The 25,582-nt window shown below is 50.8% G+C and overlaps 1 protein-coding gene across 7 annotated transcripts in view; it reads left to right on the top strand.

Moving 5' to 3' along the window:
- Positions 1–22,131, top strand: part of SCARB1 (scavenger receptor class B member 1) — a 79,174-nt gene extending 57,043 nt beyond the window's left edge. The window contains exons 8-13 of one of the 7 annotated variants that reach the window (XM_065890590.1): positions 4,886–5,004; positions 9,570–9,643; positions 13,116–13,167; positions 14,071–14,217; positions 17,358–17,486; positions 21,147–22,131. In XM_065890590.1, coding sequence (XP_065746662.1) covers positions 4,886–5,004; positions 9,570–9,643; positions 13,116–13,167; positions 14,071–14,217; positions 17,358–17,486 — 521 coding nt within the window. In that variant the 3' untranslated portion in view covers positions 21,147–22,131. Of the gene's footprint in view, positions 1–4,885; positions 5,005–9,569; positions 9,644–13,115; positions 13,176–14,070; positions 14,218–17,357; positions 17,487–21,146 lie in introns of those variants that run through there. The other 6 variants (XM_065890592.1, XM_065890593.1, XM_065890594.1 and 3 more) reach the window with 6 other exon arrangements.
- The last annotated feature ends 3,451 nt before the right edge of the window (positions 22,132–25,582 follow it).

Raw genomic sequence — 25,582 nt, 5'->3', positions numbered from 1 at the left:
AAAGTTCTGTTGGACACTGTTCCAGCGAGCAGCCCAGGGGACCTTTCAAAATCTCGGATTGCCACCCAATCCTTTGCTTGAAATGTCTACTAGCGCCCCGTGCGTGTAGAGCAAAATCCCTACAGAGGCCCCAGTGCCGTCAGGATCTGGCCTCTGCCAGTCTCTCTAATGTCATTTCTTCCCGTACTTTCCCCGCTGATGTTCTTCAGCCCCGCCCCTTCTCCCTGTTTCTAGGATATAGCTCGTTTGGTCCCGCCTCAGGGCCTTTGCATCGGCTGTTCCCCAGGCTGCTGTAGATCTGTGTGGATCATTCCCTTACCCACTTCTGGTCTGTTCAAATGCCACCTCCTCAAGGAGGCCTGCTCTCTGATTTCCCATCCTGAAGTTGCCTCCCTGCCCCGCCTCCCAGCTGCTCCTGTCGTTTCACCCTTGATTGTCTCCGTGGCACTCATCACTCCCTGAAATCACTGAGTGTGTCTTTTGTTTCACTTATTGTCTGTCTCCTGTATTGGTTTGTACATACTCTATGCAGGGCTCTGTCCTTAGCTTCTAGAATTGGGCCCAGTATGTAGTGGGTGCTCACACAGTATGGGAACGTATGGATGTGTGGGTGTACCTTGCACTGAGGGAATTGAGGCTTGAGGCTAGGGTGTGACACCCTAGCTGGTAGGCAAGAAGCCACGCCTTATCTTCCGAGGTCTAGCCTCCTGCGGCCTGTTTGGTTGGAACCACATTTCCAGCTGGAGATGGGAATTTGGGAGGGGTAGTTTGCTGCAGGGTTGGGAGGAAGGACTGCCATCAGGTTGGATGGTTTCCCCAAGTTCAGGCAGTGAGGTGCTCCGTGGGTGAAGGGTTTGGAGCTGGGGCCTGGAAGTGCCCACCTCTGTCGTGGCGTCTTCTGGCCCACCTGCCCTTGTTCCCTGTTTGCTTCATTCTTTCTTCACTGGTGTTTACAGGAATTTCTGCTTGTAGGTGGGCTGGCAGGGCAGACACCTGGTAGGCTGTGTGCTACACGATTGCCGTGGCAAGTGGCAGGTGCTACACCAGCCTGATTAGGCCTAAAAGGGCACTTCTTGGTTTACCTTTGCGTTAGGCATAGCTCTAGAGCTCAGCTGTTGTCCGAAGCTGCCTTTCGCCATGTGCCAGCTCAGTTTTCCTCCAGACCGGTTTGTTGCGAGGCAGGCTCTCCCCTCCAGCCTCCAGGCTCACCTCCTCCCAGCTCTGGGTCCTGCAGAAAGGGGACAACTGGCTCCTCTTCACTCCAGCAAAAGTTCTAGAGTTTGCTCTGATTGGACTGGCTTGCATCACACGACCAGCTGTGAACCAGTAAGTGGCCAAGGGTGGCCTATGCTGATTGGCCAGGCTGTGTCATATGCTCAGCCCCTGGCTCCAGTGGGTGGGGCCAGCACCCACATGACAGGAGGCTGAAAATAGGGGAGGGGCTTTCTCGGGGTATAGGTTCCAGGAGAAAGAGTGGGTGCTGGACAGGCAGAAACTACATATCCATCCACTGCCAAGGGCTAGGGATGAAGATCGCACTGCCTCATCTTAGCACGTGTGCCAAAAGAACTTCAAAAGTGCAAGGGAATTATGTATGTACTATGCAAATAAAAATTTTTCTTTTACGTTGAAATAGACGTATATACAGGGAGATGCCCAGCTGACACGTGCACTTTGAAATTCCACCAAGTGATGAGGAAAGAGGACAGGAGTGACCCCCCCCCCCCCCGCCCAGTCACTGGCCTGACTGCTGGTAGCACAGCTTTGCTTGCCTTTGGTGTTTACGTGAGCGGAATCCTAAAGCATATATTCCTTTTTCTCTATTTCTGTCCTCTTTCACCCACTTCTGCATTGGTGAGGTCCATCCCTGTTGTTGTGGGTGCCCTCTTCCTTGCTGTATAGTATTCCACGACGGGACCACACCTCCACTTCCTTACCTCTTTTGCTGTTCACGGGCATCCGACGAGGTTCTGCTTGTTGACAGTTACCCCAGCGCTGCTAAGAACATTCTCTCATACATGTCTTTGGGTGCACCTGTGTCTGTATTTCTGTGGCATTTTATCTGAAGATAAGAAATACCCACACATTTCCCTTGCTGGGCCTTGAGTAGTTCTTGGACCCAGAGAACTCTTCCTCCTCCAACCTCTGTGCTGTGTAGGGTCCTGAGGCTTGCTCAGTGGAGGCCCTTAATCTGTGGTGATCCCGGGCAATTAGGTCTGCTTAGATGTGCCATAAAGCTATAAAGTAATTACCATTTATTAGTTGGGTGTTGTCTCTCAGTCTGTTTGGAAATAAAATAGAAAGAAACACGTACATGCATGCATGCTATTAAAAAAACCAAGCAAGTTGGGCTTCCCTGGTGGCACAGTGGTTGAGGATCTGCCTGCCGATGCAGGGGACACGGGTTCGAGCCCTGGTCTGGGAGGATCCCACGTGCCGCGGAGCAACTAGGCCCGTGAGCCACAACTACTGAGCCTGCGCGTCTGGAGCCTGTGCTCCGCAACAAGAGAGGCCGCGACAGTGAAAGGCCCGCGCTCGCCGCAGCTAGAGAAAGCCCTCGCACAGAAACCAAGACCCAACACAGCCAAAAAAAATAATAAATTAATTAATAAAAAAAAAACCAAGCAAGCTGAAGCAAGGGAAGGTGATGGCAAATTGGTCTAGCCCACGTCAGTCTCCCCCTAACCCTGACACCCTGGCCTTGGAGGCATGATGGGGCTTGTTTGAGATTCGCCGCCTTCAAGGGCCTGGCTCGGTGACTGCTTCCCTTAGCGAGGGAGGGGGGCAGTCCTTGTGTTTGCTCTGTTGATATCTTTTCACAGTGAGATGGGAGAATGGGAAACAGGGTTTTCCAAATTGTGAAACATCGTCCCTGGTGGTGCCCAAGACTTCAAAGGTCCAAAGACGTAGCTTTAAATAACATTGACTTACGTGGTGAGAGAGGTCTTCTGCTTTCCATTCTCTCTCTGTCCTTCTGATCACTTCCAGAAGAAAGTACCTTTCTAACACTCGTCTGTCTTTCTTTTTGACAGAGAAAGAGAAAGTCACAGGGTCCAAGTCTCACGTAGGTAACAGTCTCTAGTTAGAATCTGCAACATTCATTCATTCGCATTGTATTTATTCCTATATTTATTTTCTAATTCTGGCAAGTGTTTGCCAGTTACGCCTCAGATAGCAAGCTCGTCCTTGAAAATATAGCTGTTTATGTAAAGCAATAGCAGTTACTTCAGAGAAGCACATTGTGTAACAGGGCAGGGGGTAGCTGGATATGGCAACACATCAAAGAGGTACTAGGATGAATAAATTAATGTTGAGAAGCATTAAGACAATGAATGTAAAAGGACTCTGGGAAAAATGAAGTCAGACAGCAGTTAAATCTCAGCTTTTATTCCAAACCAGTGCTTGGCTTTGCTAAGGAAAGCAGAAAGAATCTAGACATTTGAGGTTGCCAGACACACATAAACAGGAATGCGGGTCACCTGGCTGGTAGCAGATGGGCTGCTGGTTTTTAGGGAAGAAGACCTTGTGAGTTTTGTTTGTTTTTTCTTTCTTTTTTTCGTATCGAGGTGAAGTTCACTAATCTGCAATTAGCCTTTTTTTTTTTTTTTGCGGTACGCGGGCCTCTCACTGCCGTGGCCTCTCCCGCTGCGGAGCACAGGCTCCGGACGCGCAGGCTCAGCGGCCATGGCTCACGGGCCCAGCCGCTTCGCAGCATGTGGGATCCTCCTGGACCGGGGCACGAACCCGTATCCCCTGCATCGGCAGGCGGACTCTCAACCACTGCGCCACCAGGGAAGCCCCGCAATTAGCCATTTTAAAGTGCACAATTCAGTGACATTTAATACATTAAAACGTTGTGCAGCCACCACCACAATCTAGTTCCAGAACATTCTCATCAACCCAAAAGGAGACCCCGTACCCATTTACACTCACTCCCCATCTCTCTGCCCCGGCCCCTGTCACCGCCAGTCTGCGTTCTGTCTCTGATTTGCCGGTTCTTGATCCTCGTCAGTTTTGAGAGAGGCTTATTCTTTTCCCCATTGACTTGTTGTCCATCAGGCCTGTTGTATGTTGTCCTGAGCACACGAGCATGCATTGGTGTTTGCCTCACTTGGTCAGTTGATGGAGAGCTTCAGCCTCGGGTGTCTGGGTATGAATTTTCCACTCAGAGGGACCCAGGTCAGTCCCTGTTCTCACACGTTGGCGTCCATCCCACAGACCAGCTGCTGGGAGAGAAGGAGCAAAACAGGTGTGTCTTCTCCCCTCCCGTGGACGTTAGGGAGACCTGGCTGCAGGTGTGCACACCTGAGCATCTCTGATCATTGCCGTGTTGCCTGCAGAAGACGGTCCGGGCTGCTTGGCTTGGCGATCCAGATGCCCCTCCTCTCACCCAAGTTCAAGTCTTTCTATCCTCCACTGCCATCATTCCCCTCCAGGCGCTGTCTGCTCCATATGCACCGCGCATTTTCCCACCTCCCTGCGTTGGCTTCTGCCATCCCTTCCACCTGGAACGCCATTCCCTCACCTTCTCTGTCTGGCATCTTTGAGCCAGCTTCTTCTCCTTCCTTTGATGTCTCCTGGCAGAAGCAGCAGCTCCTATGTTACCATTCCTGTGGCACCGAGCTTGTCCCCTGCTGGGTGGGTTCCAGTTCCTGGTGCCTCTTGGGCGCTTGGTAAATATTTGCAGACTGAACGAATTCTCTCTGTCTAGTTATTGTTGTTTGCATCTTGTCATCGTCATGAGGGGGGTGCACTGCAGGCAGTGGCTGTGTTTCATCACCTACGCATCCCCTTGCCCAGCTCAGGGTGTGACAGGGGCAGGGCTCTGGATGTGCCAACATGCTGTCTTTGTCTGACATCCCCTCTCTGCCCCTCTGCCTTCTAGACGCACCCTTATTTCTCTCCCATCCTCACTTCTACAACGCTGACCCAGTCCTGGCAGAGGCAGTGTCTGGCCTCCACCCTAACCCAGAAGAGCACTCCTTGTTCCTGGACATCCACCCGGTGAGCCCCTGCCTGTCAGCCTGTGGGTGGGTGTGGGGATTTCTGTTTGGTGCACACTTGGCTTTCTCCTCTCCCCACTAGGCACCAAGCTGTTCCAGTGTGGGAGTGATGGGAAGCCTGGATTTCTTTGGCAGTGATAGCTTCTAGGCTATCAAGCCTTCAAATTTTGCCCCGACTTCATAGTGCAAGGACTTTATCTCTTTATAAGGGAATTGTCTCTATAAAAGGATTATAAGAAAGTAAATTAATTAGGAATTATCAGCCTGCAAATTAGCCAGCGGCAGCCCTCTGGCTGTGCCAACATACCATAAAGATCTTTAGGTACCACAAGAGCCTGGAACATCTTGTGGATAAACTGGGTTCTGGGGAATTTGTCCTGTGTGTTGTTTTGTCTGTGAACAGGGACCGGGAGGGTATCAGACCTGTACATGTGGCCCTCCCGTGGCCATGTTTTTACCCAGTTGCTTCTTTTCTTAGTGCCTCCGTTCACTGGAAATTTGCCCATTTGGACTCGGTGGCTTTTTATCATTGATTAAATAAGTTCTGTGGGTTTGTGGTCTCCCCCGCAGGCCTTTTTGGAAGCTCTTCTACCCGGTGCTGTTCCCTGCCGTTTTCCTTGGTTACTCCTCAGATTTTCTTAGCCGCTGACTCAATCCCCAGCCCCCAGCACTCCACCTTCTAGCTCTCTCTCTCTCTCTTTTTTTTTTTTTCACTAAAAATCCAGGCTGAGACTTTCCTGGCGGTCCAGTGGTTAGGACTCTGTGCTTTCACTGCCGAGGGCGCGGGTTCAATCCCTGGTCGGGGAACTAAAATCCTGCAAGCTGTGCGGCACGGCCGATTTAAAAAAATAAACAAAATAAAATAAAATAAATAAAAATCCAGCTAGCGAAGTCAGCTATGACTGCACACACTCCACATTCAGCAAATATTTTGAACGCTCGTTATGCTACAGGCATAATTCTAGATGCTTCCACCCACACCAACTCATTTAATTTTCACAATAATCTGAGAGGTGGGCATTGCTATTCCCATTTTACAGACGGGGAAACTGTAGCCCAAATAGGTTAAGTGCTACAGCTAGTAAATGAGATTCTTGGCTCCATAAAGGAAAGGTCTGTTCTGTCTTGTTAATCGCTTGGATTCTAGTAGTTACCACAGAAGTACTAGTATCTCAGTAAATATGGGTTTGATTTACTGAGATATTAGTGCTTGAGCGTGAGTAAGGGATGAGGCCGAATTCAAACATAGGTCTTCTTTGTTTTGTTTTTTTTTGCGGTACGCGGGCCTCTCACTGTTGTGGCCTCTCCCATTGCGGAGCACAGGCTCCGGACGCGCAGGCTCAGCGGCCATGGCTCACGGGCCCAGCCGCTCTGCGGCATGCGGGATCTTCCCGGACCGGGGCACGAACCCGTGTCCCCTGCATCGGCAGACGGACTCCCAACCACTGCGCCACCAGGGAAGCCCCATATGTCTGTTTTTTAAAAAAATTAACCTACTTTCATTTTTGTTTGTTTGGCTGTACCATGCGGCATATGGGATCTTAGTTCCCCGACCAGGGATCGAACCGGCACCCCCTGCAGTGGAAGTGCTGATTCTTAACCACTGGACCGCTAGGGAAGTCCTTACTCTGGTTTTTAGAATAGTTTTAGGCCTACAGAAAAACTGAGCAGAAAATACAGAGAGTTCGCAGACATCGTTTTCCCCGGCACGAAATTTGTCGCAGTCGATGAAAGAACGTTATTATTAACTATAGTCCATAGCTTACATTAGGCTTCATTCTGTGTGGATCAGGTTTATGGGTTTTGACAAATGCATCATGACCTGTATCCACCATTACAGTCTCCTACAGAATGGTTTCGCTGCCTTAAAAATCCCGTGTGTTCTACCCATTTATCCCCCTCCTACCTTCACTCCCATCCAACCTTTGGCAGTGACTGACCTTTTACCGTCTCTGTAGTTTTGCCTTTTCCAGAACGTCATGTAGTTGGAACCATAGAGTATGTAGCCTTTTTTTAAAAATTGAAGTATAGTTGACGTACCATATTATACAAGTGACAGGTGTGTAATGTAGTGATTCAGTTTTTAAAGGGTATACTCCATTTACAGTTATTTAAAACATTGGCTGTACGAACAGTTGTTTTAATGCCCACTACGTTCTGTCCTGTATTAATATGTAGTTAATTAAGTGGGTATTAGTGAATTGAGTTGATAGTAATTTATTAATATGAATCTATTGCGTGCTCTATGTTAAATTCATCCTTTATTGTTAGTTGTGTTAAGGCTTTTCCATACTGTCTTAAACTTTGAACCAGTTTTTAAAAGGCTTTTATTATAAAGCTAACAAACGGTTTTCCACTTTCTCTTTTAGTTCATCCACTTCACTGCTTCTCTCTCCTCTCTTTCTCTCTCTCTGCTGGCTTCTGGGCATTCCAGCAGGAGCAAGATCTTTTCTCTGTTCTCACTGGTGACTTGCATTGTGCTGTATGGATTTTCTCTTTTTTGCCCACATTGAGAGAGAAACAGTTAAGTTTGGGAGGCTGGGGAGATGCAAACAGCTGTTTTGCAGCAGCGTATCAGCTGACGCAGAAGTAGACTTCTACTTCTCATTTCAGGTCAGGGGCAGACGGGGAGAGGAAGTGGCCTTGGATTTTGTTGTCGATTTGGGGAGGATGGTCATGGGGTCGATTTGCTGATTTCTGATCTCATTAGCCCGGAAAACAGAATGCCTGCTGGAAGCGGCTTCTCTGGTGCCTTCTTTCCTGCTCCTGAAACCGGTGTGTGTGTGTGTGTGTGTGTGTGTGTGTGTGTGTGTGGTGACAGACGTGGGCTCACGAATCCAAGTTTCTGTTCTGAGATTGCGGGGTGGTGGGGGACAGGCGGGGCTTTGCCCAAGAAGAGGGGGCTGGACAGTCAAGGAAGGAAGGAGACACATTTCCTGGAGAAGGAAGTGGCCTGAGTGGAGACCCCAGAATGTAGAGTCTAGAAATCAGGATGTGTCGGGTCTCCAAGATCACCCCCAAGTTGGAGGATTTGCTAGGAGGACTCCCAGGACCCAGCATATGGTGGTACCCACAGCGGTGATGTATTGCAGTGAAAGACACAAGGCACAGTCAGCAAAGAGAAAAGCACATGGGGTGAAGTCTGGGGGAACCAGGCACAGGCTCCAAGAGCCCTCTCCCAGGGGCGTCACAGAAGACAGCCTTCATTCCCCGTGTGAGGTGTCCTCTACCAGGGACACCCAGTAGAGACTCAGTGCCCAGGATTCTTACTGGGGATGGTCATATAGGCGCCGTCTACCTGGCACAGACCGAAATTCTGGACTCCCAGAAGGAAATCAGGTGTCCGCATAAACCACAGTGTTTGTACAAACTGTCCTGGTACAGTGAGCCCCTCTCATCTGTCAGGGAGAGGTGGGAGCCCTCCTGAAATCCAGGATCGCAGACGCCAGCCAGGGACAGCCTTGCTAGCAGGGCAGCCTCACCCCTGCTGGCTCTTTTGCACATGCATGATCTCACTCCCGTCCCACCGGGCTCTCAAGTTCAAACTCTCCCCCGTCCTGGGAGCATGGCCTTTGGCCAGTTGCTCTGTGCCCCTGGGGTCCCAAAGGACCTCAGGATGCCAGGCTATATTGGAAGATAATGCCCTCTCCCACTGGGGTATGTGATAACAACACAGCATTTATGGCTCTGAGTGTGGCTGTCTTGCATCCCTTATTTTGCCCTTGCAGAAACCCTGTGAGATGGGCAGAGTTGTCTCCACTTTCCAGATGAGAAGAGTCTCAGCTAAGAAGCAGCAGTCTGTCCTCAAACCTAGGTTCCTTTCCACTCTCATTTCCTGACATCATTCTGGAAGCACCTTCCTGGTTTTGGTCCTATATGTGTGTCACTTTTTGTGTTATTGACTTACTACTTAAAAAAATAAAATCTCATCCAAAGGAAAAAAAAAATCCTGCACAAAGGAAGCTTTCTATCATGACCTCAAATCGGAAATTAAAAATCTCCAAGTAAAGAACGCAAAATATCACTAGGCTGTCTGTAAAATACCGTCGCCTGCCCTTGGCACGAGCCTGAGGCCAGCTCTGTTGAAATGGAGATCGGGTGGAGGTGTATTGCAGAGGCACTAGGGGCCCAGCAAGCTCCCTGCAGACTTTCTCTTTGAGACGCTGGTGGGGAGGGAATGGGGGGTGAATGGAGAAGAGAGTGACTTTATTAACATGTAAATCTATTTTATTTTATTTGGAGGCTGGAGGGAGGGGCGATGACTGGGAAACGTCCTTCTGCACTGGGGGATGCGTCATGCAAGAGAACAGATGGAAAGGGTTAGTTCTTTTTCCATCCAGAGCGAGCCTGGCTCACCAGAGGGGATCCCTCGAGGTCGTGGACATAAGAGCCATTTGGGGAACATGTGTTTACCCATCAGGGCTTTGAATGGGTAGCGGAAGCCCCATCGGATGGGCAGTTCATTTGGGATACGCACCCTCTTGAGCGTGACCAGGGAGAGGGCTGTCTGAAGGGGTCCCCAGGGCTCCAGGGAGGCCGGGCCCCTCACTGCTCTTGTTACTGCAGGTCACCGGAATCCCCATGAACTGCTCTGTGAAACTGCAGCTGAGCCTCTACATTAAGTCTGTGAAAGGCATCGGGTGAGTGGGGTCTGGGAGCCCCGGGCTGCCTTGCTGTTGAGAGATCAGGGACTCGGGACTCTGGCCATGTCCTTGGGAACCTGGCATCTGGGGAGAGAGATGGTCCTTCGGGATATGGAATCTGGTCCCTGCCCCTTGAACCCCTGAGGGGGGTCTTAGCTCTCAGCCGAGCCCAAACTGCATCCTGACATCCCTGCCCTGTACTCTCTTGACATTTGTCCCCCAAATTAGCCAGACTCTTCCATCCAAGCTGTTTCCCATTCGACAGAGTAGCAAAAATTAAATCCTGCCAAAACCAAGTGTTTGTAAGTGGAAACTTAGCGAACAGTCTTCTGAAGTGAGACCGTTCACTTGATGGGAGGAATTCTTTAAGCACCGGTTTTCTTTTTCTTTTTCTTTTTTTTTTTTTTTTTTTTTGAGTTGGTTTTCAGTAACCGCTTTATCAAGATTTAATTCACACAGTATAAAACTCACCCTTTAAAAGTGCACAATTTGGTGATTTGTAGGACATTCACAGAGCTGGGCAGCATCACCCCAATCAATTTTGAAACATTTCCATCCACCCCCTCAAAAGAAACCCCACACCCTTTAGCAGTCACTGCCCATTTCCCCCGCCCCAGGCAACCCTTAATTTACTTTCTGTTCCTGTGGACTTACCTATTCTGGCCATATCGTGTGAATAGAATTATACAATACGTGTCTGGCTTTTTTCACTTAACATGATGTTTTCAAGGTTCATCCATGTTGTGGCCTGTGTCACTGCTTCATTCCATTTTATGGCTGAATAACATTCCATTGCATGGAAAGACCATGTTTTTATTCATCAGTTGATGGACATTTGGGTTGTTTCTCCTTTTTGGCCATTATGAATAGTGCCGCTTTGAATATTTAAAGTTTCTGTGTGGATGTATGTTTTCTCTTGGGTAGATACCTTGCAGCAGAATTCCTGGGTCATATGGTGACTCTATGTTTAAGAGTTTCAGGAGCTGCCAGACTGGTTTCCAGGGCGGCTGCGACATTTTACACTCCCACCAGCAGCGTGGGAGGTGCCAGTGTCTCTACATCCTTGCCAGCTCTTGTTATAACATCGAGTTAGGATAGAGCTGGGTGAGGGAGCACACTGGTCGTTACGTCAGGGTCTGTACTTCTTCATTTAAAAAAATTTTTTTGGTCGCACTGTGTGGCATGCGGGATCTTAGTTCCCCAACCAGGGATCGAACCGGTGTCCCCTGCCTTGGAAGCACGGAGTCTTAACCTCTGGACCACCAGGGAAGTCCCCTGTACTTCTTAGCATATTTGAAATAGTTTCATTAAAAAAAAAAAATTCCCCCAGAAAGATTCCTGGGCTGCAGGAATGTGAGCATCTGTTTGGCTTTGTGAGATGCCTCTCAGCTGGAAAGAATAACACTTTGAGCTGGTGAGCATGTCAGTGTAGCTCATCCTTACTCCCCCACTAGCTTTTCATTTTTACATTTTGAGGCTGCTCAGGGAGTTTGTTCCTGAAGTGTTTGTGGCTGGTGAAACGGCCCCACGCGTGCATTAGGTGTCTGCTGCCCAGACTTGAGCTCCACAGGGCTCCCGTCCCTCAGTGCCTGGTCTGCTAACTTGGATGTGCGGGGCCGGCAGGTGACTAAGTGGAACCCGTGGGGATGGGACCGAGGGCCAGCCTGTCCGGCACCAGGGCCCGTGCACTCAGTGTGGCCACATCCTATGCATTTGCAAATGCATTTTTCAAAATCTGGATGTTAACACACATTTCACCTGTTGGGAGTTCATTCAGATTTTTGACAAATGCTGCTCAAGCCAGCAGTCTATCTGGGTGGCTGGATTCTGCCTGCTGGTGGCCCTGAGCCACCACCCTGATGTCTCTGGGCCTCTGTGTTCCCATCTGTTCGGAACCAAGGCCACACAGCTGCCTGGCTGCCCCTGTGGGCTGGGGCGGTGGTCTCAAGGGCGGTGGTCCAACAGCAGTGCTTATCAGCATCTCCCAGGGCTGTTGAGGAAGCCGTGTGGGAAAAGTCTGGAGACACCACCGCCCGCCCGGAAGCAGAGCTGTCTAGCTGTGACTTGTCTGAGGAACTTTTGTGCCGTTTGCTCACAAGATAAAGGCAGCAGGGTTGCACACTCTGTGCATGCAGTTGACATCAGTTCTTACAAACTCAGATTAAAGAGGCCGAAGTGAAGGGGACGCGCCATTGTATTTGCAGAGCGTTCTCCGTGTCTGTCTCCTCTGTAGGTGGTACGGCGTAAATTCATTTCACTGAACGGTACTCTACTGAATAAGCGCTTTTTGAGAATTGTGATTGAGGATTTTGACCTTCTGTGCTGACTCTGGTGCCTGTCCCCTGAGAGAGTGCCAGCTCCCCTCCAGCTGCGCCTTCTTTAAGCAGACCCCGGAATGGTGAAGTTACAGAATATTTGTTTGTCCAGTTGTTTGCTGGCATTTGACAACAAGGCAACAATAATAAACATCGAGCGCTGTATGTCTTTTTTTTTCTTTTTTTTTTTGGCTGTGCCACACGGCTTGTGGGATTTCATTTCCCTGACCAGGGATTGAACCCAGGTCACAGCAGTGAAAGCCCAGAATCCTAACCACTAGGCCACCAGGGAACTCCCCTAGAGCACTTTTTATATGCTGGGTATTTTTCATGGTGTCGCGTTCCGTCCTCACTAGAGCCCTGTGAGGAGTTCCATTATAATCCCCATTTTACAGAGGAGGAACAGAGAGGGTAAGTAGTATGGCCAAGGTCACACAGCTATCTAGTAGCTGACTGTGTCGGGGGTCCCCAAGACCACTCTCGGGTTTGATGATTCACTGGGAAGACTCAGGGGACCCAGCATGTAGTTAATAGTCACGGCTGTGATTTACTACAGAGAAAGGATACAAAACATAATTGGCAAAGGGAAAAGGTTCACGGGGTGGAGTCTGGGGAAACCAGGCACAGGCTTCTAGAGCCCTCTCCCAGGAGGGTCACACCAGGACACGCTTCATTTCCCCAGTGACAAGTTGTGACAACATGTGTGAAATGTCCCCTACCAGAGATGCCCAGTAGAAACTCAGCACCCAGGGTGTTTACTGGGGGCTGGTCACGTAGGCGCCTTCTGCTTGGCATGGACCCAGATTCCAGACTCCCCAAAGGAAAGCAAGTGATCAGCATAAACCGTGCTGTTTGTTGGCTGGGCGTATTGCCATCCGGAATAAAATTGGGATTCTGTTTCTAAAAAAGAACAAATGGATATCAGCTAGGTCCCTGGCAGCCCCTCCACGTAAGAATTTTTCATTTAAAAAGATATTGTTGGGTTGTCAGGTTGCGCCCCGTCAGGAGATGCCCATTGCTCAAGCCCATGCCGATCAAGTTGCTGCAGCATCAAATCCCCCCTGACCCTGGGGCTTCCGATCACAGGTCCAGAGCTGTCTGATCTAAGACACCCCGTCATAACTTCTCACTTGCTTGGTCTCGCTTATTTCCAGACAAACTGGGAAGATCGAGCCGGTGATCCTGCCACTGATGTGGTTTGGAGAGGTAAGGCTGCTTCCCTCTCCCCGGGTACTGGGCACCCGGGGGCGTGTTGTCTCATGCCTCAGTGAGGAGTTGATGTGGGCATTTGGGGCAGGAGGCTGTGTGCGGTGGAGACGCTGGGCTGGGGTAGCTGGACTGAGTAATGCAGAACCATCTGTTAGAAACTTCGCCCTCTCCGAGCACTTTATGTCAGTTATCCCACTGGGTTGAAAGGATCACACGAGATGAGGAACACAGGAGCTGCATGAAACTGTAAAGTCCCTGGTCAGGGTGTAAAATAATTTTGTTAACGCACATGGCCCCTTCTCCTGAGATGAAGGGAAGTTGGTTTTCAGGGTGTCAACTTTTTATTGAAATTTCTTCTCTCCCAGCTTTTCAGGGTTCCTTCTGGCTTAGCTCGTTTTAAATCAGGGTGAGCTAACCGCTGGAACAGACAGTCTCCAAATGTCAAGTTCACTTCCCACTCACATCACAGTCTGATGGGGGGGCAGGCGGAGCTCTGCTCCACGCAGACATTCAGGGACACCCAGGCTCCTTCCATCTTCTGGTCCTGCCCTCTTGGAGATCTTCAGAATCCGTCTCCATTCAGTAAATTGGGAAAGAGATGGAGAGACTCATATGGGAGCCAGGCGTGGAAGTTGCAGCATCACTGTGCCCCCATCCCATTGGCCAGAACAAGTCATATGGGCCTGCCTAGCTGCAAGGGAGTCTGGGAAATGTAGTCCTGTTGTGTGGCCCCAGAGGAAATAAGAGGCATGGCTGGCTCCATCCATCGCATGCTTTGGCCAGTGGGCTTGAGATGGGAAAGGGGTTGGGGGACGGAGGGGTGTGGTGTGGGGTGGCGTCTGCACCCTCAGCCCACAGTACGTGGCACCAGTCCATTTGTTTATCCTTCTCCTTCGCCAGAGCGGGGCAATGGAGGGTGAGACCCTTCAGACGTTCTACAGCCAGCTGGTGTTGATGCCCAAGGTGCTGCATTATGCCCAGTACGTGCTCCTTGCCCTGGGCTGCGTCCTGCTGCTCATCCCCATCGTCTACCAAATCCGGAGCCAAGTAGGTGGCGGCCAGAGCCTGGCCGGGGCCGAGTGGCCCCTTGCTTGCTTGCCTGGGGGAAGGAGGGGCTCAGATCAGATCCCCCAGCAGCCCCTTCCTGCTGTGCCCACGGACACCTTCAGCCTGCAGCCCACCTCGGGCGGCAGTCCTAGGTCTCCGCCTGGGCTGGGGAGCTGTTGCTGCATCCTTGCTTCTCTTGCATGTTCTGTTACCACTTCTCTGCCTGTTCTGGGAGGCCTGGGGACCCTCCCTTGGAGGGGCTGCAGGTGGTTTTGGATCATGAGACCTGGTACTTGAATGGTTCATTCTTCAAGTCAGCAGCTGCTGGCTTTCAGGCTCTGGCAGGTACAGGGATACGACAGTGAACAAGGCAGTTGCTACTCCCGGGAGAAGGGGGGTGCGGGGACTGGCATTCTAGTTGGAAAGACAGGTGGAAACCAAGTAAATAAACAGAAGAGATGATTTCACCGATGATAATAGAAAATGTGATGGGCTTAGGGCAGTGCTGTCCGATACGAATACAACATGAGCCACGTGTGTGATTTTACATTTAAATTTTCTAATAGCCACCTTAAGTAAAAGGGAATTAATTTTAATCATATCTTTTATTTAACCCGAATATATCCAAAATATCAATATTACCATGTCCACGTGTAATCAATATAAAAAATATAAATTTTTTACATTTTCTTTCTGGTTAAGTCTTTGGAATCCGGTGTGTATTTTACATTTACATCAGGTCTTGACTGGGACCCGCCCCTTTTCAAAGCCTCAACGGCCATATGTGGCTACCAAGTTGGACACCACAGCATCCAAGGGCGTTGGCGACAACTACAGAGATAATGTCAGAAAAGGTTTCTCGGAAGAGGTTGAATTTAAGCTTAGAAGTGAATGCTCAGCACAGAGTCAGGGAAAGAGTGCTCCGGGTGGAGGAGTGGCCAGTGCAAAGGCTCTGAGGCAGGGGTGGGTGAGGTGTGTTGGAGGCTCCCGTAGGGCCAGGGTGGCTGGAGGGGAGCGGGCATGGGGGCAGCGGGGGAGGAGGTGGTGTCTGAGAGGCCGACGTAGGTCATGCCTGGTCCTGTAATGCAGGGTGAGCAGCTTGGAACTGATTCTGGGGGTGACGGGAAGCTGTTGGAAGCTGTAAAGGAGAGGAGTGACTGGGTCAGTTAACGTGTGGCCGCTTGGTCTTCAGATGGGAGAGCGGAAGCAGGGGGACCAGTGAAGAGGCCCAGGTGAGCGAGGATGGTGGCTTGGACCAGGATAGGAGCAGGTATTTGGGGGAAGGGAGCACAGATGGAGAAGAGCCCTGAAGAGCCAGCCCTGGGGCATCTACCATTCAGAGGCAGGAAAAAGAGGGGGCGACAACAAATACCCCCTTTTTTTGGCTGCGTTGTGCGGCATGCAGGATCTTAGTTCCCCAAATAGGAATCGAACCCATGCCCCTTGCAGTGGAAGTGCATAGTCTTAGCCACTGGACCACCAGGGAAGTTCCAACAAATACACCTTCTTGATTTGGCATCATTCATTCATTCATGGCATTCACTGACACCTTCACAGCTTATTGGGGGCGTCACTGTGCACAGTTTTGGGGATACAGACATGAGTAGGATGTGAGGTCTGGAGACCAGGGGGCTTTAAGCAAGTTACTGCCGTCACATGGTGACAAGGCCTGTGGATGCAAGGCCCCCGGGGCAGCGAGGACGGGTGGGCAGCTACCTGGTGGACAGGGGACACTGCTCAGTGGCAGGGAGTCTTGAAAGGCCATTTTGTATCCATGAACCAGAACCTCCCCCCTCCGGTGCCCCCTGCCCGCCGAGTTGTCCTGGAGCCACAGGCCTCAGCCTCGGTCGGGGGCTGCCCAGCTCCCCTGCTGCCCCTCGGGCCACCTGCAACGCCTGCTTTCTTGCTTTAGCTCCAGCAAACAGCTTTTCTCTTTTTCCTCTTCCTCGTAGGCAGCTCGCATGCTCACTTGCTAAACTTGCTTGCTTGTTTGCTGGGGCGAGGATAAGCCTTTCCAGGCTCTTAGCCTGGGCTTTCAGACCCTTAACCTGATTTCCCTTCCAAATTCCCAGTCCTTTGGGGGAAAAGGTTTGCATTGGTGTGAGGGTACCAGGGCCTCTGGTGTTTTGAGCCCCCAGTGAACGTTGGGGGCCCGGTCCTCTGTCACCGCCCCAGCCAGAGCAGAAGGGAACTACCTAGGGTTTTTGGAACGAATCGTGCTGGGAGGACAGAGGGGCCAGAAGCCCTAGCCCCCAACCCGTGGATGCCTCCCTGGGGCCAGCATCACCGTGGGTTTCCAGGAGTGAGGGCCAGGGGAACAGCGGTGAGGGGCTGGACCAGACAGCCTCTGCCCTCTGTCTCTCCTAATGGTCCGTCAGAAGGGGGAGGGGGAAGACGGTGAGGATGCACAATGGGAAAGCTTCCCTGCTTCACATCCCCCATCCGTGTCCCCCAAATCCGATAAGGATATCATCGTCTCTACTGACCGTGGTTGAGGCACCCTCCCCGCAGGTTTTGCTGGAGGCCCAGTCGTTGAAATTTATCCCATTATGTATTTTTTGGTTTAGCAGGGGTTAGGCCTTACGTGTTTTTATGTATCTGTCCTGAGAGGGGAGAAAAAAAGAAGAAAAAAAAAAGAATGGCATGTCGTTAAACTCAACGTATCTTAATTTCTCTTCAAAGACATTTTTTCTTGTCAAGTCATTCTTGAAAGAAAAATATTTTTTTTAGACAGAAATGTCGCTGTTTCTGGTCGATTTAAAATGCCACCCACTAGCTCAGTCAGTGGAGCGTGAGACTCTTAAAATGCTACTTGCTCAACTCCCTGAGTCTCGGCCAATCCACCTTGCCCAGCACGGCCCATCTCCCCTCCGTGATTCGGCTTAAATTTTCAGGCTGACAAACCCTTTCCAGCTCAGCTTCCCCGTCTGACCCAGCGTGTTTCCTGAATATGCTCGTATTTCTGTCTTCGGTGAAAGACACCGTCTCTCCCCAAGTCTCAGCCAGCTCCAGTCATTAATGGTGGTTGGACTCTAGAATTCTGTACCCCACCCTCTGCTTTTTGAAAATCGGAGAACCGTGTAAAAACCGTGTGTATTCAGCTGCAACGTCAACTATAAATTAGCTTGGTTATCTTCTAGGAGAAGTGCTATTTATTTTGGAGTAGTAGTAAAAAGGGCTCAAAGGATAAGGAGGCCATTCAGGCCTATTCTGAATCCCTGATGACATCAGCTCCCAAGGGGACTGTACTGCAAGAAGCAAGACTGTAGGTGGGTACCAGGTAACACCTCTCGCCCCCCATCCCCTCCCATAGTGAGTAGAACTCTGGTGGCTTGAAACGCTTGGGATCTCACACATCTCTTCAGCCTGACCTTCACCTGGAGTGTCTACAGATTGAAAATACGTATTTGTATATTTTGTTGTCTTCTTACGTTCCGAGTGATCCCAGGCGTGGTAGGCGAGGGAGGGTGACTAGTGGGCTGGTGTCTTATTTGCAAGGTTGTCTTAGAAAGGCAGGATCGAGGTTTAGGTCTCAGCTGCTTCTCAAACCTCTGGTGCACTATAGACTCTTCTGGGAAAGTCTGCGAGAAAATGCAGATCCACGGACATCCTTCTAGACCTCTTGGAATAGCATCATGGATGGGGCCCAGGAATCTGTATTTTAATGGCCCCCTAACAGGATTCTGATGTAGATAAGTTTAAATAAATCCGGATGACTGGCCAAGAAAAAAGAATTTAGGCGTCACCTGGGCACCAAGTGTGGATCTAGGACTCGGTCTGAGGGTATGGTTGCCAGACTGAGCAAAAACAAACAGCCCCAAGAAACAACAACAACAAACGGATGCTCAGTTAAATGTGAATTTCAGGGAAACAGTGAATGACTTTTAGCCTAAGTGTGTCCCATGAAATTATCGGGACATGCGTATACTGAAAAACTGTTTGTTGTTTACCTGAAATTCACATTTAACTGGCTGCCCTCCTTCCTCCAGCAGCCTACCTGCGGGAGACGGAGGCTAGTGCCTTTGGGGGTTCACCTCCTGGGCTGTGTTCCTTTAGGTCTGAGGTCTTAGGAGAGCCGAGTCCCGCCAGGGGATGTGACAGGCAGAGCTCTGGGCCCTACGGTTGGGGTTTGGGCGGGGGTGAGTCGCTCTGTGCTTGTACCTCTGATTATAGCTGTAATTTTGGTTTCTGAAAAATGTACCACCCTCTCCAGCTTCTGGGGCTGGGCCTGCTCGGGTTTAAATAGCTTTCTTGAGAGCCACAGGCTGGGGATGAGGTGACAGCCCTACTCTTTGGGACCAGTTGGCGGCTTCCAGTTTGCTTGGATTGCCAGGGCTGGAGGAGGAGATAAAATAGAACATGGGTGCTGGGCGTGGGTGTGTTTGTTGGCAGGTACTGCCAGCCCTGCAAGGAGCGGGAGGGAGGGACCGCTGTGCCCCCAGCCAGGCTCTGGGGGGCTCCTACTGCCGATCTGGGGATAAGAGAGCCCGACCACATCAGGGCTGGGTGTTAAGGGGGTGTCTTCCTGAGCTTAGGGGGCAGGGTGTCCTAGCTGGAGACGAGCCCCCCGTTGCCTTCCTCTCTCCCAGAATTCCTCTTGGGACGCCCTTCTTGTGTACAGTTTGGTCCCATTGGCACCCCTGCCCCCTTGCAGCCATGATTCCCTTCTGCAGAAACTTGCTTGGCATTCTCACGGTGCGAGGGTGGGGTCTTCAGGCACAGAGATGGGGGTTATTCGCTTTTAGCACAGATAGAGCTGGTGTTTGTGAGGTCTCAGCCCCATGGCTGCACCTCCCTGGACACAGCCAGGATGTCCTGCTCCCTGCCTCCCCCCAAAATAAAAATAAAACAAAACCAAAGCTGGAGTCTCTTCGTGATTTTACCAGCAGAATCCAAATGTCAAGTTATTAGGGAAGTTTTTGATTAAAGAGATGCTACTGCTCTGTCTTCTGGAAGGCAGGTCAGCCTTCGGCCCGGATGAGACCCCTACCCCCGGTCACGTGTACTTGGGGAAGGCAGTGTCCTGTCGGGTCTGCTTTAGGGGACCAGGCACCTGGGAAGTGGCCAGTGGCCCCGGAGACCTGGAATCCCTGCAGCTCGGCCTCCAGCCTGTGCTGAGTCCCTGGGGGAGGTCCTATACCTTGCCCCGCGTCTGGGCATGGGGGTGGCCTTGAGGGGCTGCTTTGCTCCAGGAAAGGGAGGACATGGGGCCTCCACTAGCCCAGAAGGGTGTTTTTATGTGAATAAGAAAAGACAGCTCCTCTGTGCAGACATGGCCTGCTTTAGGGCTGAGGGCTTGGCAAACAGAGTACACCCCATTTATACCCACTTGGCTGGGTGCCCTTGTGCAGTGAACAGCCTGGACAATGGTACTGGGCAGCCCTTAAGGGACATGTTCCAGGATGTCTCTTGCCGTCTCATGATTTCTCTCATTAATTCCAAGTCCTCATTCCTCAGTTAAACGGAAGTGTATTCCTTGAGGGTTTGTACATATGTCTTTCTTGGGAAGGCAGTTTCCCCTTCGCACTTTTTTTTTTTTTTTGCGGTACGAGGGCCTCTCACTGTTGTGGCCTCTCCCGTTGCGGAGCACAGGCTCCGGACGCGCAGGCTCAGCTGCTCCGTGGCATGGAGGATCTTCGCGGACCGGGGCACGAACCCGTGTCTCCTGCATCGGCACGCGGATTCCCAACCACTGCGCCACCAGGGAAGCCCTCCACTTTGAACTTTTGAGCGAGGCTTTCTCCAGTCGTGGCTCTCTGGGCCCACATCGCTAAGAATCCCCCGCCCCCCGACCCCCGCTGTCCCATGCTGCCTCTGTGTCGGGGGTGGGGGGCGGTGTGTCGGCAGAGGCGCACGCCCACCCCTCCTTGCCCCTGGCTGGAATGTGGCTCGGTGCGCAGAAGCCTGAGCTCTGTCCCCGAGGAAAGGAGTCAGGAGTCTCCCACCGCTCCCCACCCAGAGTGGGGTTTGATTCACCCCACCCCGCGGTGAAGCAGGCCCCTGGGGCTTGTGAGCAAAGGCCCAGGTGGGTAGGGGTGTCCGGGGTTTTCCGACCACAGCTGCTGGGCAAGGAAGCCTCTCCATTCTTCGAGGGGAAGGAAGACAGAGGGCTTGGGGGGATGAAAAGTCGCCCCCAATTCTTATCATCATGGCTACCTTTAACATTTTCCTTAAATTGAGAAACTTAAAAATGTAAAACTAGATTAACTGCACGCTCTGAGTTCCCTCTCACCCAGACCCAACAACCCTGCTAACATTTTGTCGTATTTCACCTTTTCCCTGTGTGTCCTTTGCCCCCCTCGCCAAGTCCCGCTGCCCCTCCCCCTCTCCCCAGAGACATCCATCGCTAGGAATTTGGTGTTTGCATGTTTCTTCCCCTCTAAATCTGTATATATGTATCCATGAACGACAGAAATTTTTAAAAAGCTTACCTCCGTGGTGTCAAACTATATGAATCACTCCGCAGCTGGATTTCCCCTCTTCAGTTTTCTGTGTGACAACTGTGTAGGTTGACTACGATCTTGTGACTCTGTCTTTTAAATGCATTCTGATATCAGTGGACATTTAGGTGGTTTCCAGCTTTTCTGTGTTAACAGCATTGCTTATATAAGCCCTGGACTCCTTGCTCTGCCCTTCCCACTGTATTAGGCGAGTCTCTTAGGGTCTCAGTTTCCCCATCTCTAAGATGGGTGAGAGCATGGCAAGATGGTGTTTCGTGAGATTAGGAGACCCTCTGTAGTGGAGTCCCAGGAGTCTGTAGGTCACTCCAGTCTTCTCTCATCTCAAGCTTGATGGGGGTGGGGGGCTGCAGATGGGGGCTCCAAGGGAGGTTTCCATGCTGGTGGAGGATGTACAGGGGCGGAGCCAGGGTCCGGGCGGGGCTTGGCGGGCGGGGCTTAGTGATGCAGCACCTCCCCTTTTCTCCACAGGGTCCCAGAGATGCCGCCAGCCAGCCCAGCATGGCTACTCAGCCAGACCAACTCTCCAGCCCCTACACCCCGCTTCTTCAGGACTCTCTCAGCGGACAGCCCACTAATCCCAAAGTCTGAGCCACCCCCTGCTACCACATTGCCTGTGGCACACTGCACACACCCCCAGCACGTGTCCACGTGTGTGCACAGGTGTGTGCAGACACTCAGGGATGGAGCCGCTGCTGAGGGGACTTGGGGAGAGGCTCGTCAACAAGGACTATTCCGGAACCTTCTCTCCAAGTGATCCACAGGCCCGACCACAGGTGTTGTGGGCACAGGGTCCCCTCCCTTGGGTGAGCGAGCCTGGGCTCTTAAGGACTCAGGTCACCTCTCCCCAGTGGTCGTCTCCATCAGTCTCGAAACACTGCAGCCCCCGCCTGGTGGCTCGCCCAGGCAGGACAGGGCCTTTACTCCGAGGGGCTGTGGCCGCTGTCCCGAAACCTAGCGCAGGAGTGCAGACTGCTTGTGCGCCAGCCAGGTGGGCCGCGGGCCGTGGCTCAGCGCCCAGCCTGGACCCGGAGCTGTGGCCACTGGACACCCATCTGGGCCTCAAAACGGAGATGCCTCCGACCACATCCTTAACCCCCTGCAGGATCGTGATCTCCCTGAAGTCTACACAGGCGCCATATTTGGGTGTCTGTGCCCCTTCCCTCCAGCCTAAACTGACATCATCATGTATACTGAGCCGGCCACTCCCTGGCTGGGGTGGCAGGAGGCTGTGCCCCGAGCCGCCCCCCACCAGGGTCCTCAGCTCTTCGGTGCCGGGGAGGAGGTGGAGAGGCCCCGGGCCCATCAGCCTGGGTGTCTGGTCGGGTGACCCGTCTGCCCGGGGCTCCTGGTCTCTGGGGCAAACCTCTGTCTCTTTTCTACTGGAAGAGAAATGAATTTTATCATCTTTTAAAAATAATTCACAGTTGAAATAATAAACCTTTTTAAAAAGTGACTGAGTCTGTGACAGCCTGTTTGAGGGGGGACGGGAGGGCCCCCTGGGAAGTTCTGGGCTCTTCTTTTCTTAGCCAGTAGCTCCTTTCTGGTTACTGCCATGAATGTCTCTCAGGGACTGGGCTGCAGACTTGCCTTTCCCTTGTTTTAAAATTTACTTATTCATTTATTTATTTTTGGCTGCGTTGGGTCTTCGTTGCTATGCGCGCGGGCTTTCTCTAGATGTGGTGAGCGAGGGCTACTCTTCGTTGCGGTGCGTGGGCTTCTCATTGCGGTGGCTTCTCTTGTTGCAGAGCACGGGCTATAGGTGCGTGGGCTTCAGTAGTTGTGGCTCGTGGGCTCTAGAGCGCAGACTCAGTAGTTGTGGCGCACGGGCTTAGTTGCTCCGTGGCATGTGGGATCTTCCTGGACCAGGGATTGAACCCGTGTCCCCTGCATTGGCAGGCGGATTCTTAACCACTGCGCCACCAGGGAAGTCCCTAAAATTTAAACTTGTGTATATTTAACATTTTATATAAATTCTGTGTGAATTCAGTTCTTGTTTAGAAAGCATAGCATCCACGTGGACCACTGCCCCGACCCCCCTTTTGATCGTTGAGTAGAATTCCATTGTAGGCACGTACCACAGGTTTCCAAGCATTCATGAGTTGAAGGACATTTCAGATGTTTCCAGTTTTTGACGATTATGAATATAAAGCTGCTACAAACACGAATGTACAGGTTTTTGTGCGAACATATATTTTCTTTTCTTTTTCTTTTGTTTTGCTTGCGGGATCTTAGTTCCCTGACCAGGGATCGAACGGGGGCCGACAGCAGCAAAAGCGCCGAGTCTTAACCACCGGACCGCCAGGGAATTCCCAATTTTCATTTCTCTTAAGTAAAATACCTAGGAGTGAGAGTGCTAGGTCATATGGTAACACGTGATATAGGTCTGTGTTTAACAATATTCATGGTAACTGCACCATTCTGCATTCCCACCATCAAGGTATGATCGTTTCACCTGCTCTGCATACAGGCTGATACCTTGGCACTTCCAGTTTTTAAAAAACTGTCGTCATTTGTAGTGGTATCACACTGTGTTTTTCATGCATGGAAATACATCTCCTAATGAGATGGTGACTTCCTCTTCACCCCCAACGAATTTATGTATCTATGAATGACTGTTACTGCCAGGATGCGACCAGTTTTGTCATCGATTCTCTTCTTATTTTGTATAAGTGCAGAGAAACCTTGTTTACATAAGTACATAGCTGGCAGTGGAAAGAATATCCTGATAGAGTCACTCAATTCTTAATACTGCTGAGTAATGGGCAAAAATCAGGTGACAATCTGTCATCAAAAAGTATTTTTACTGATTTATCAGCTGACGCGTCCATCTGACCTTTCTTCACATTTGTAGAAGGCAGCAAAGTGGAAACCACAGACTTGCAAAAGAACTGCAAAAAGATTACTCAATCTTTAGATCAGTTCTCGAAACCAGTGTTTGGGAGTGTCCCTCAGGTCGGGGCCTGGAGGGCTGGGGAGAGCTGCGCCTGCCTGCTGCGGGGTCGGGGGCCCGGGGAAGGGCGCCTGCCGCCTGGCCCTGATCCCTGGGAGACCCGAAGGAGAAAAGCGTTCCCCAGCTTGAGTCTGATGACCACTGAGAGGACTGTTGACTTCCCTGTGTCCAAGCCGCATCACAGACACCTGCAACTTTTGCATTCAGCCCTGCCTGCTCATAAAGAGAAAAAAGAGGCAATCTCCATAAAGAATTCTGGTGTGTGTGTGTGTGTGTGTGTGTCCTCCAAGGGAACATGGGACGGAAGAGGTGAATTTACCCTCCACATGTCTCATTGTGTGAACATCTTGCTTGTGAACACCTTGGTAAGGTTCAAGCTGATTTGTGTGGTTTTTTTTTTTTTTGGTACAACTGTGGTCCCTAAACCCAGCCAATGACTTCATCCAGGGCTCAGAGGGAAACTGCCGTCTGGTCCCACACGGGAAGGATGGGCTGTGAGGCCACCTTAAGGGGCATGGCATCAGACCTCCTCGTGGCCTCAGGAATTCTCAGGGGTGCCTTTGACCCTAAGGCTTGATTCCTACCCTCTCACTTTACACCACAACCCCACCCACTATGTGACTCTGCTAACAATATATTTTTTTTCAATTTGAGCCACTTTTTAACTTAAATTTTCTTTTAAAAGAAAATTTTTCTGTAAAAAGTTTGTTTCTTTTGAAAAAGTAGTTTTATCTGAACTTGTGGGTCCAACAGGCAAGTTATATTTTTCTAGTATCCATGAAAATAAATACTTAACTATGTGGAATCTAAAAAATGAAACAAATTAGTGGGACTTCCCTGGTGGTCCAATGGTTAAGGCTCCCCACTCCCAACGCAGGGGGCCTGGGTTCGATCCCTGGTCAGGGAACTACATCCCACATGCCAAAACTAAGAGCCCGCATGCTGCAACTAAGACCTGGTGCAGCCAAATAAGTAAATAAATATTTTTTTAAAACCACTAGTGAATATAACAGAAAAGAAACAGACTCACAGATGTAGAGAACAAACTAGTGGTTGCCAGTGGAGAGAGGGGAGGGGGGAGGGGCACGATAGGGGTAGGGAACTAAGAGGTACAAATTACTATGTATAAAAAAAATAGCTATAAGGATATACTATACAGCACAGGGAATACAGCCAATATTTTACAACAACTATAAATGGAGTATATAACCTTTAAAAATTGTGAACCACTATGTCGCACACCTGAAACTTACATAATATTGTACATCCTTTATCTCAATTAAAAAAGAAAAAATAGGGCTTCCCTGGTGGCGCAGTGGTTGAGAGTCCGCCTGCCGATGCAGGGGACACGGGTTCGTGCCCCGGTCCGGGAAGATCCCACATGCCGCGGAGCGGCTGGGCCCGTGAGCCATGGCCGCTGAGCCTGCTCCGCACCGGGAGAGGCCACAACAGTGAAAGGCCCGCGTATTGCTAAAGAAAAAAAAAGAAAACATATTTAAAAGAATACTTAACTGTTAAAGCTTAAAGATGTTCCTCCAGGTGCTACCAGACCTGCCCTATTTGGGAACACTTCACTGTGCCTATCGTGTCCTGCACTCCCTCATCTTTCCACTCTGCCTGTGGAATAAGTGTGTGGAAGGTTCCCCTCCTCTGTCTGGCTCAGTCCTGGCCATCATCAAAGACTCAATTCCAACCATTGCCCCTCCTCCAGGAAGCCTCCCTGGTCACTTCTGCTCACTCAGCTCTCCCCGCTCTTGGAATTCCTGGGTTGCTGCGTCTGTACCCTAGATGCGACTAGAATGTTCTAGAATACTACAAGTCCTAGCTCCAGTTGCTGGAGCCCCTAAACCCCAAAGGCCTGTAATGTAATCCCTGGTACCTGCAATTGCACGGGAAACTGGAAAATTTTTTAACCAAGATGTTTACTCTCTATTCCTTCGCTGACTCAGATGGT

Source organism: Phocoena phocoena, chromosome 13 (assembly GCF_963924675.1).
Source record: "Phocoena phocoena chromosome 13, mPhoPho1.1, whole genome shotgun sequence".
In the NCBI taxonomy this organism is placed as follows: domain Eukaryota; kingdom Metazoa; phylum Chordata; class Mammalia; order Artiodactyla; family Phocoenidae; genus Phocoena; species Phocoena phocoena.
The sequence above is the reverse complement of the archived record's forward strand: the minus strand, read 5'-3'. Positions and strand labels throughout refer to the sequence as shown.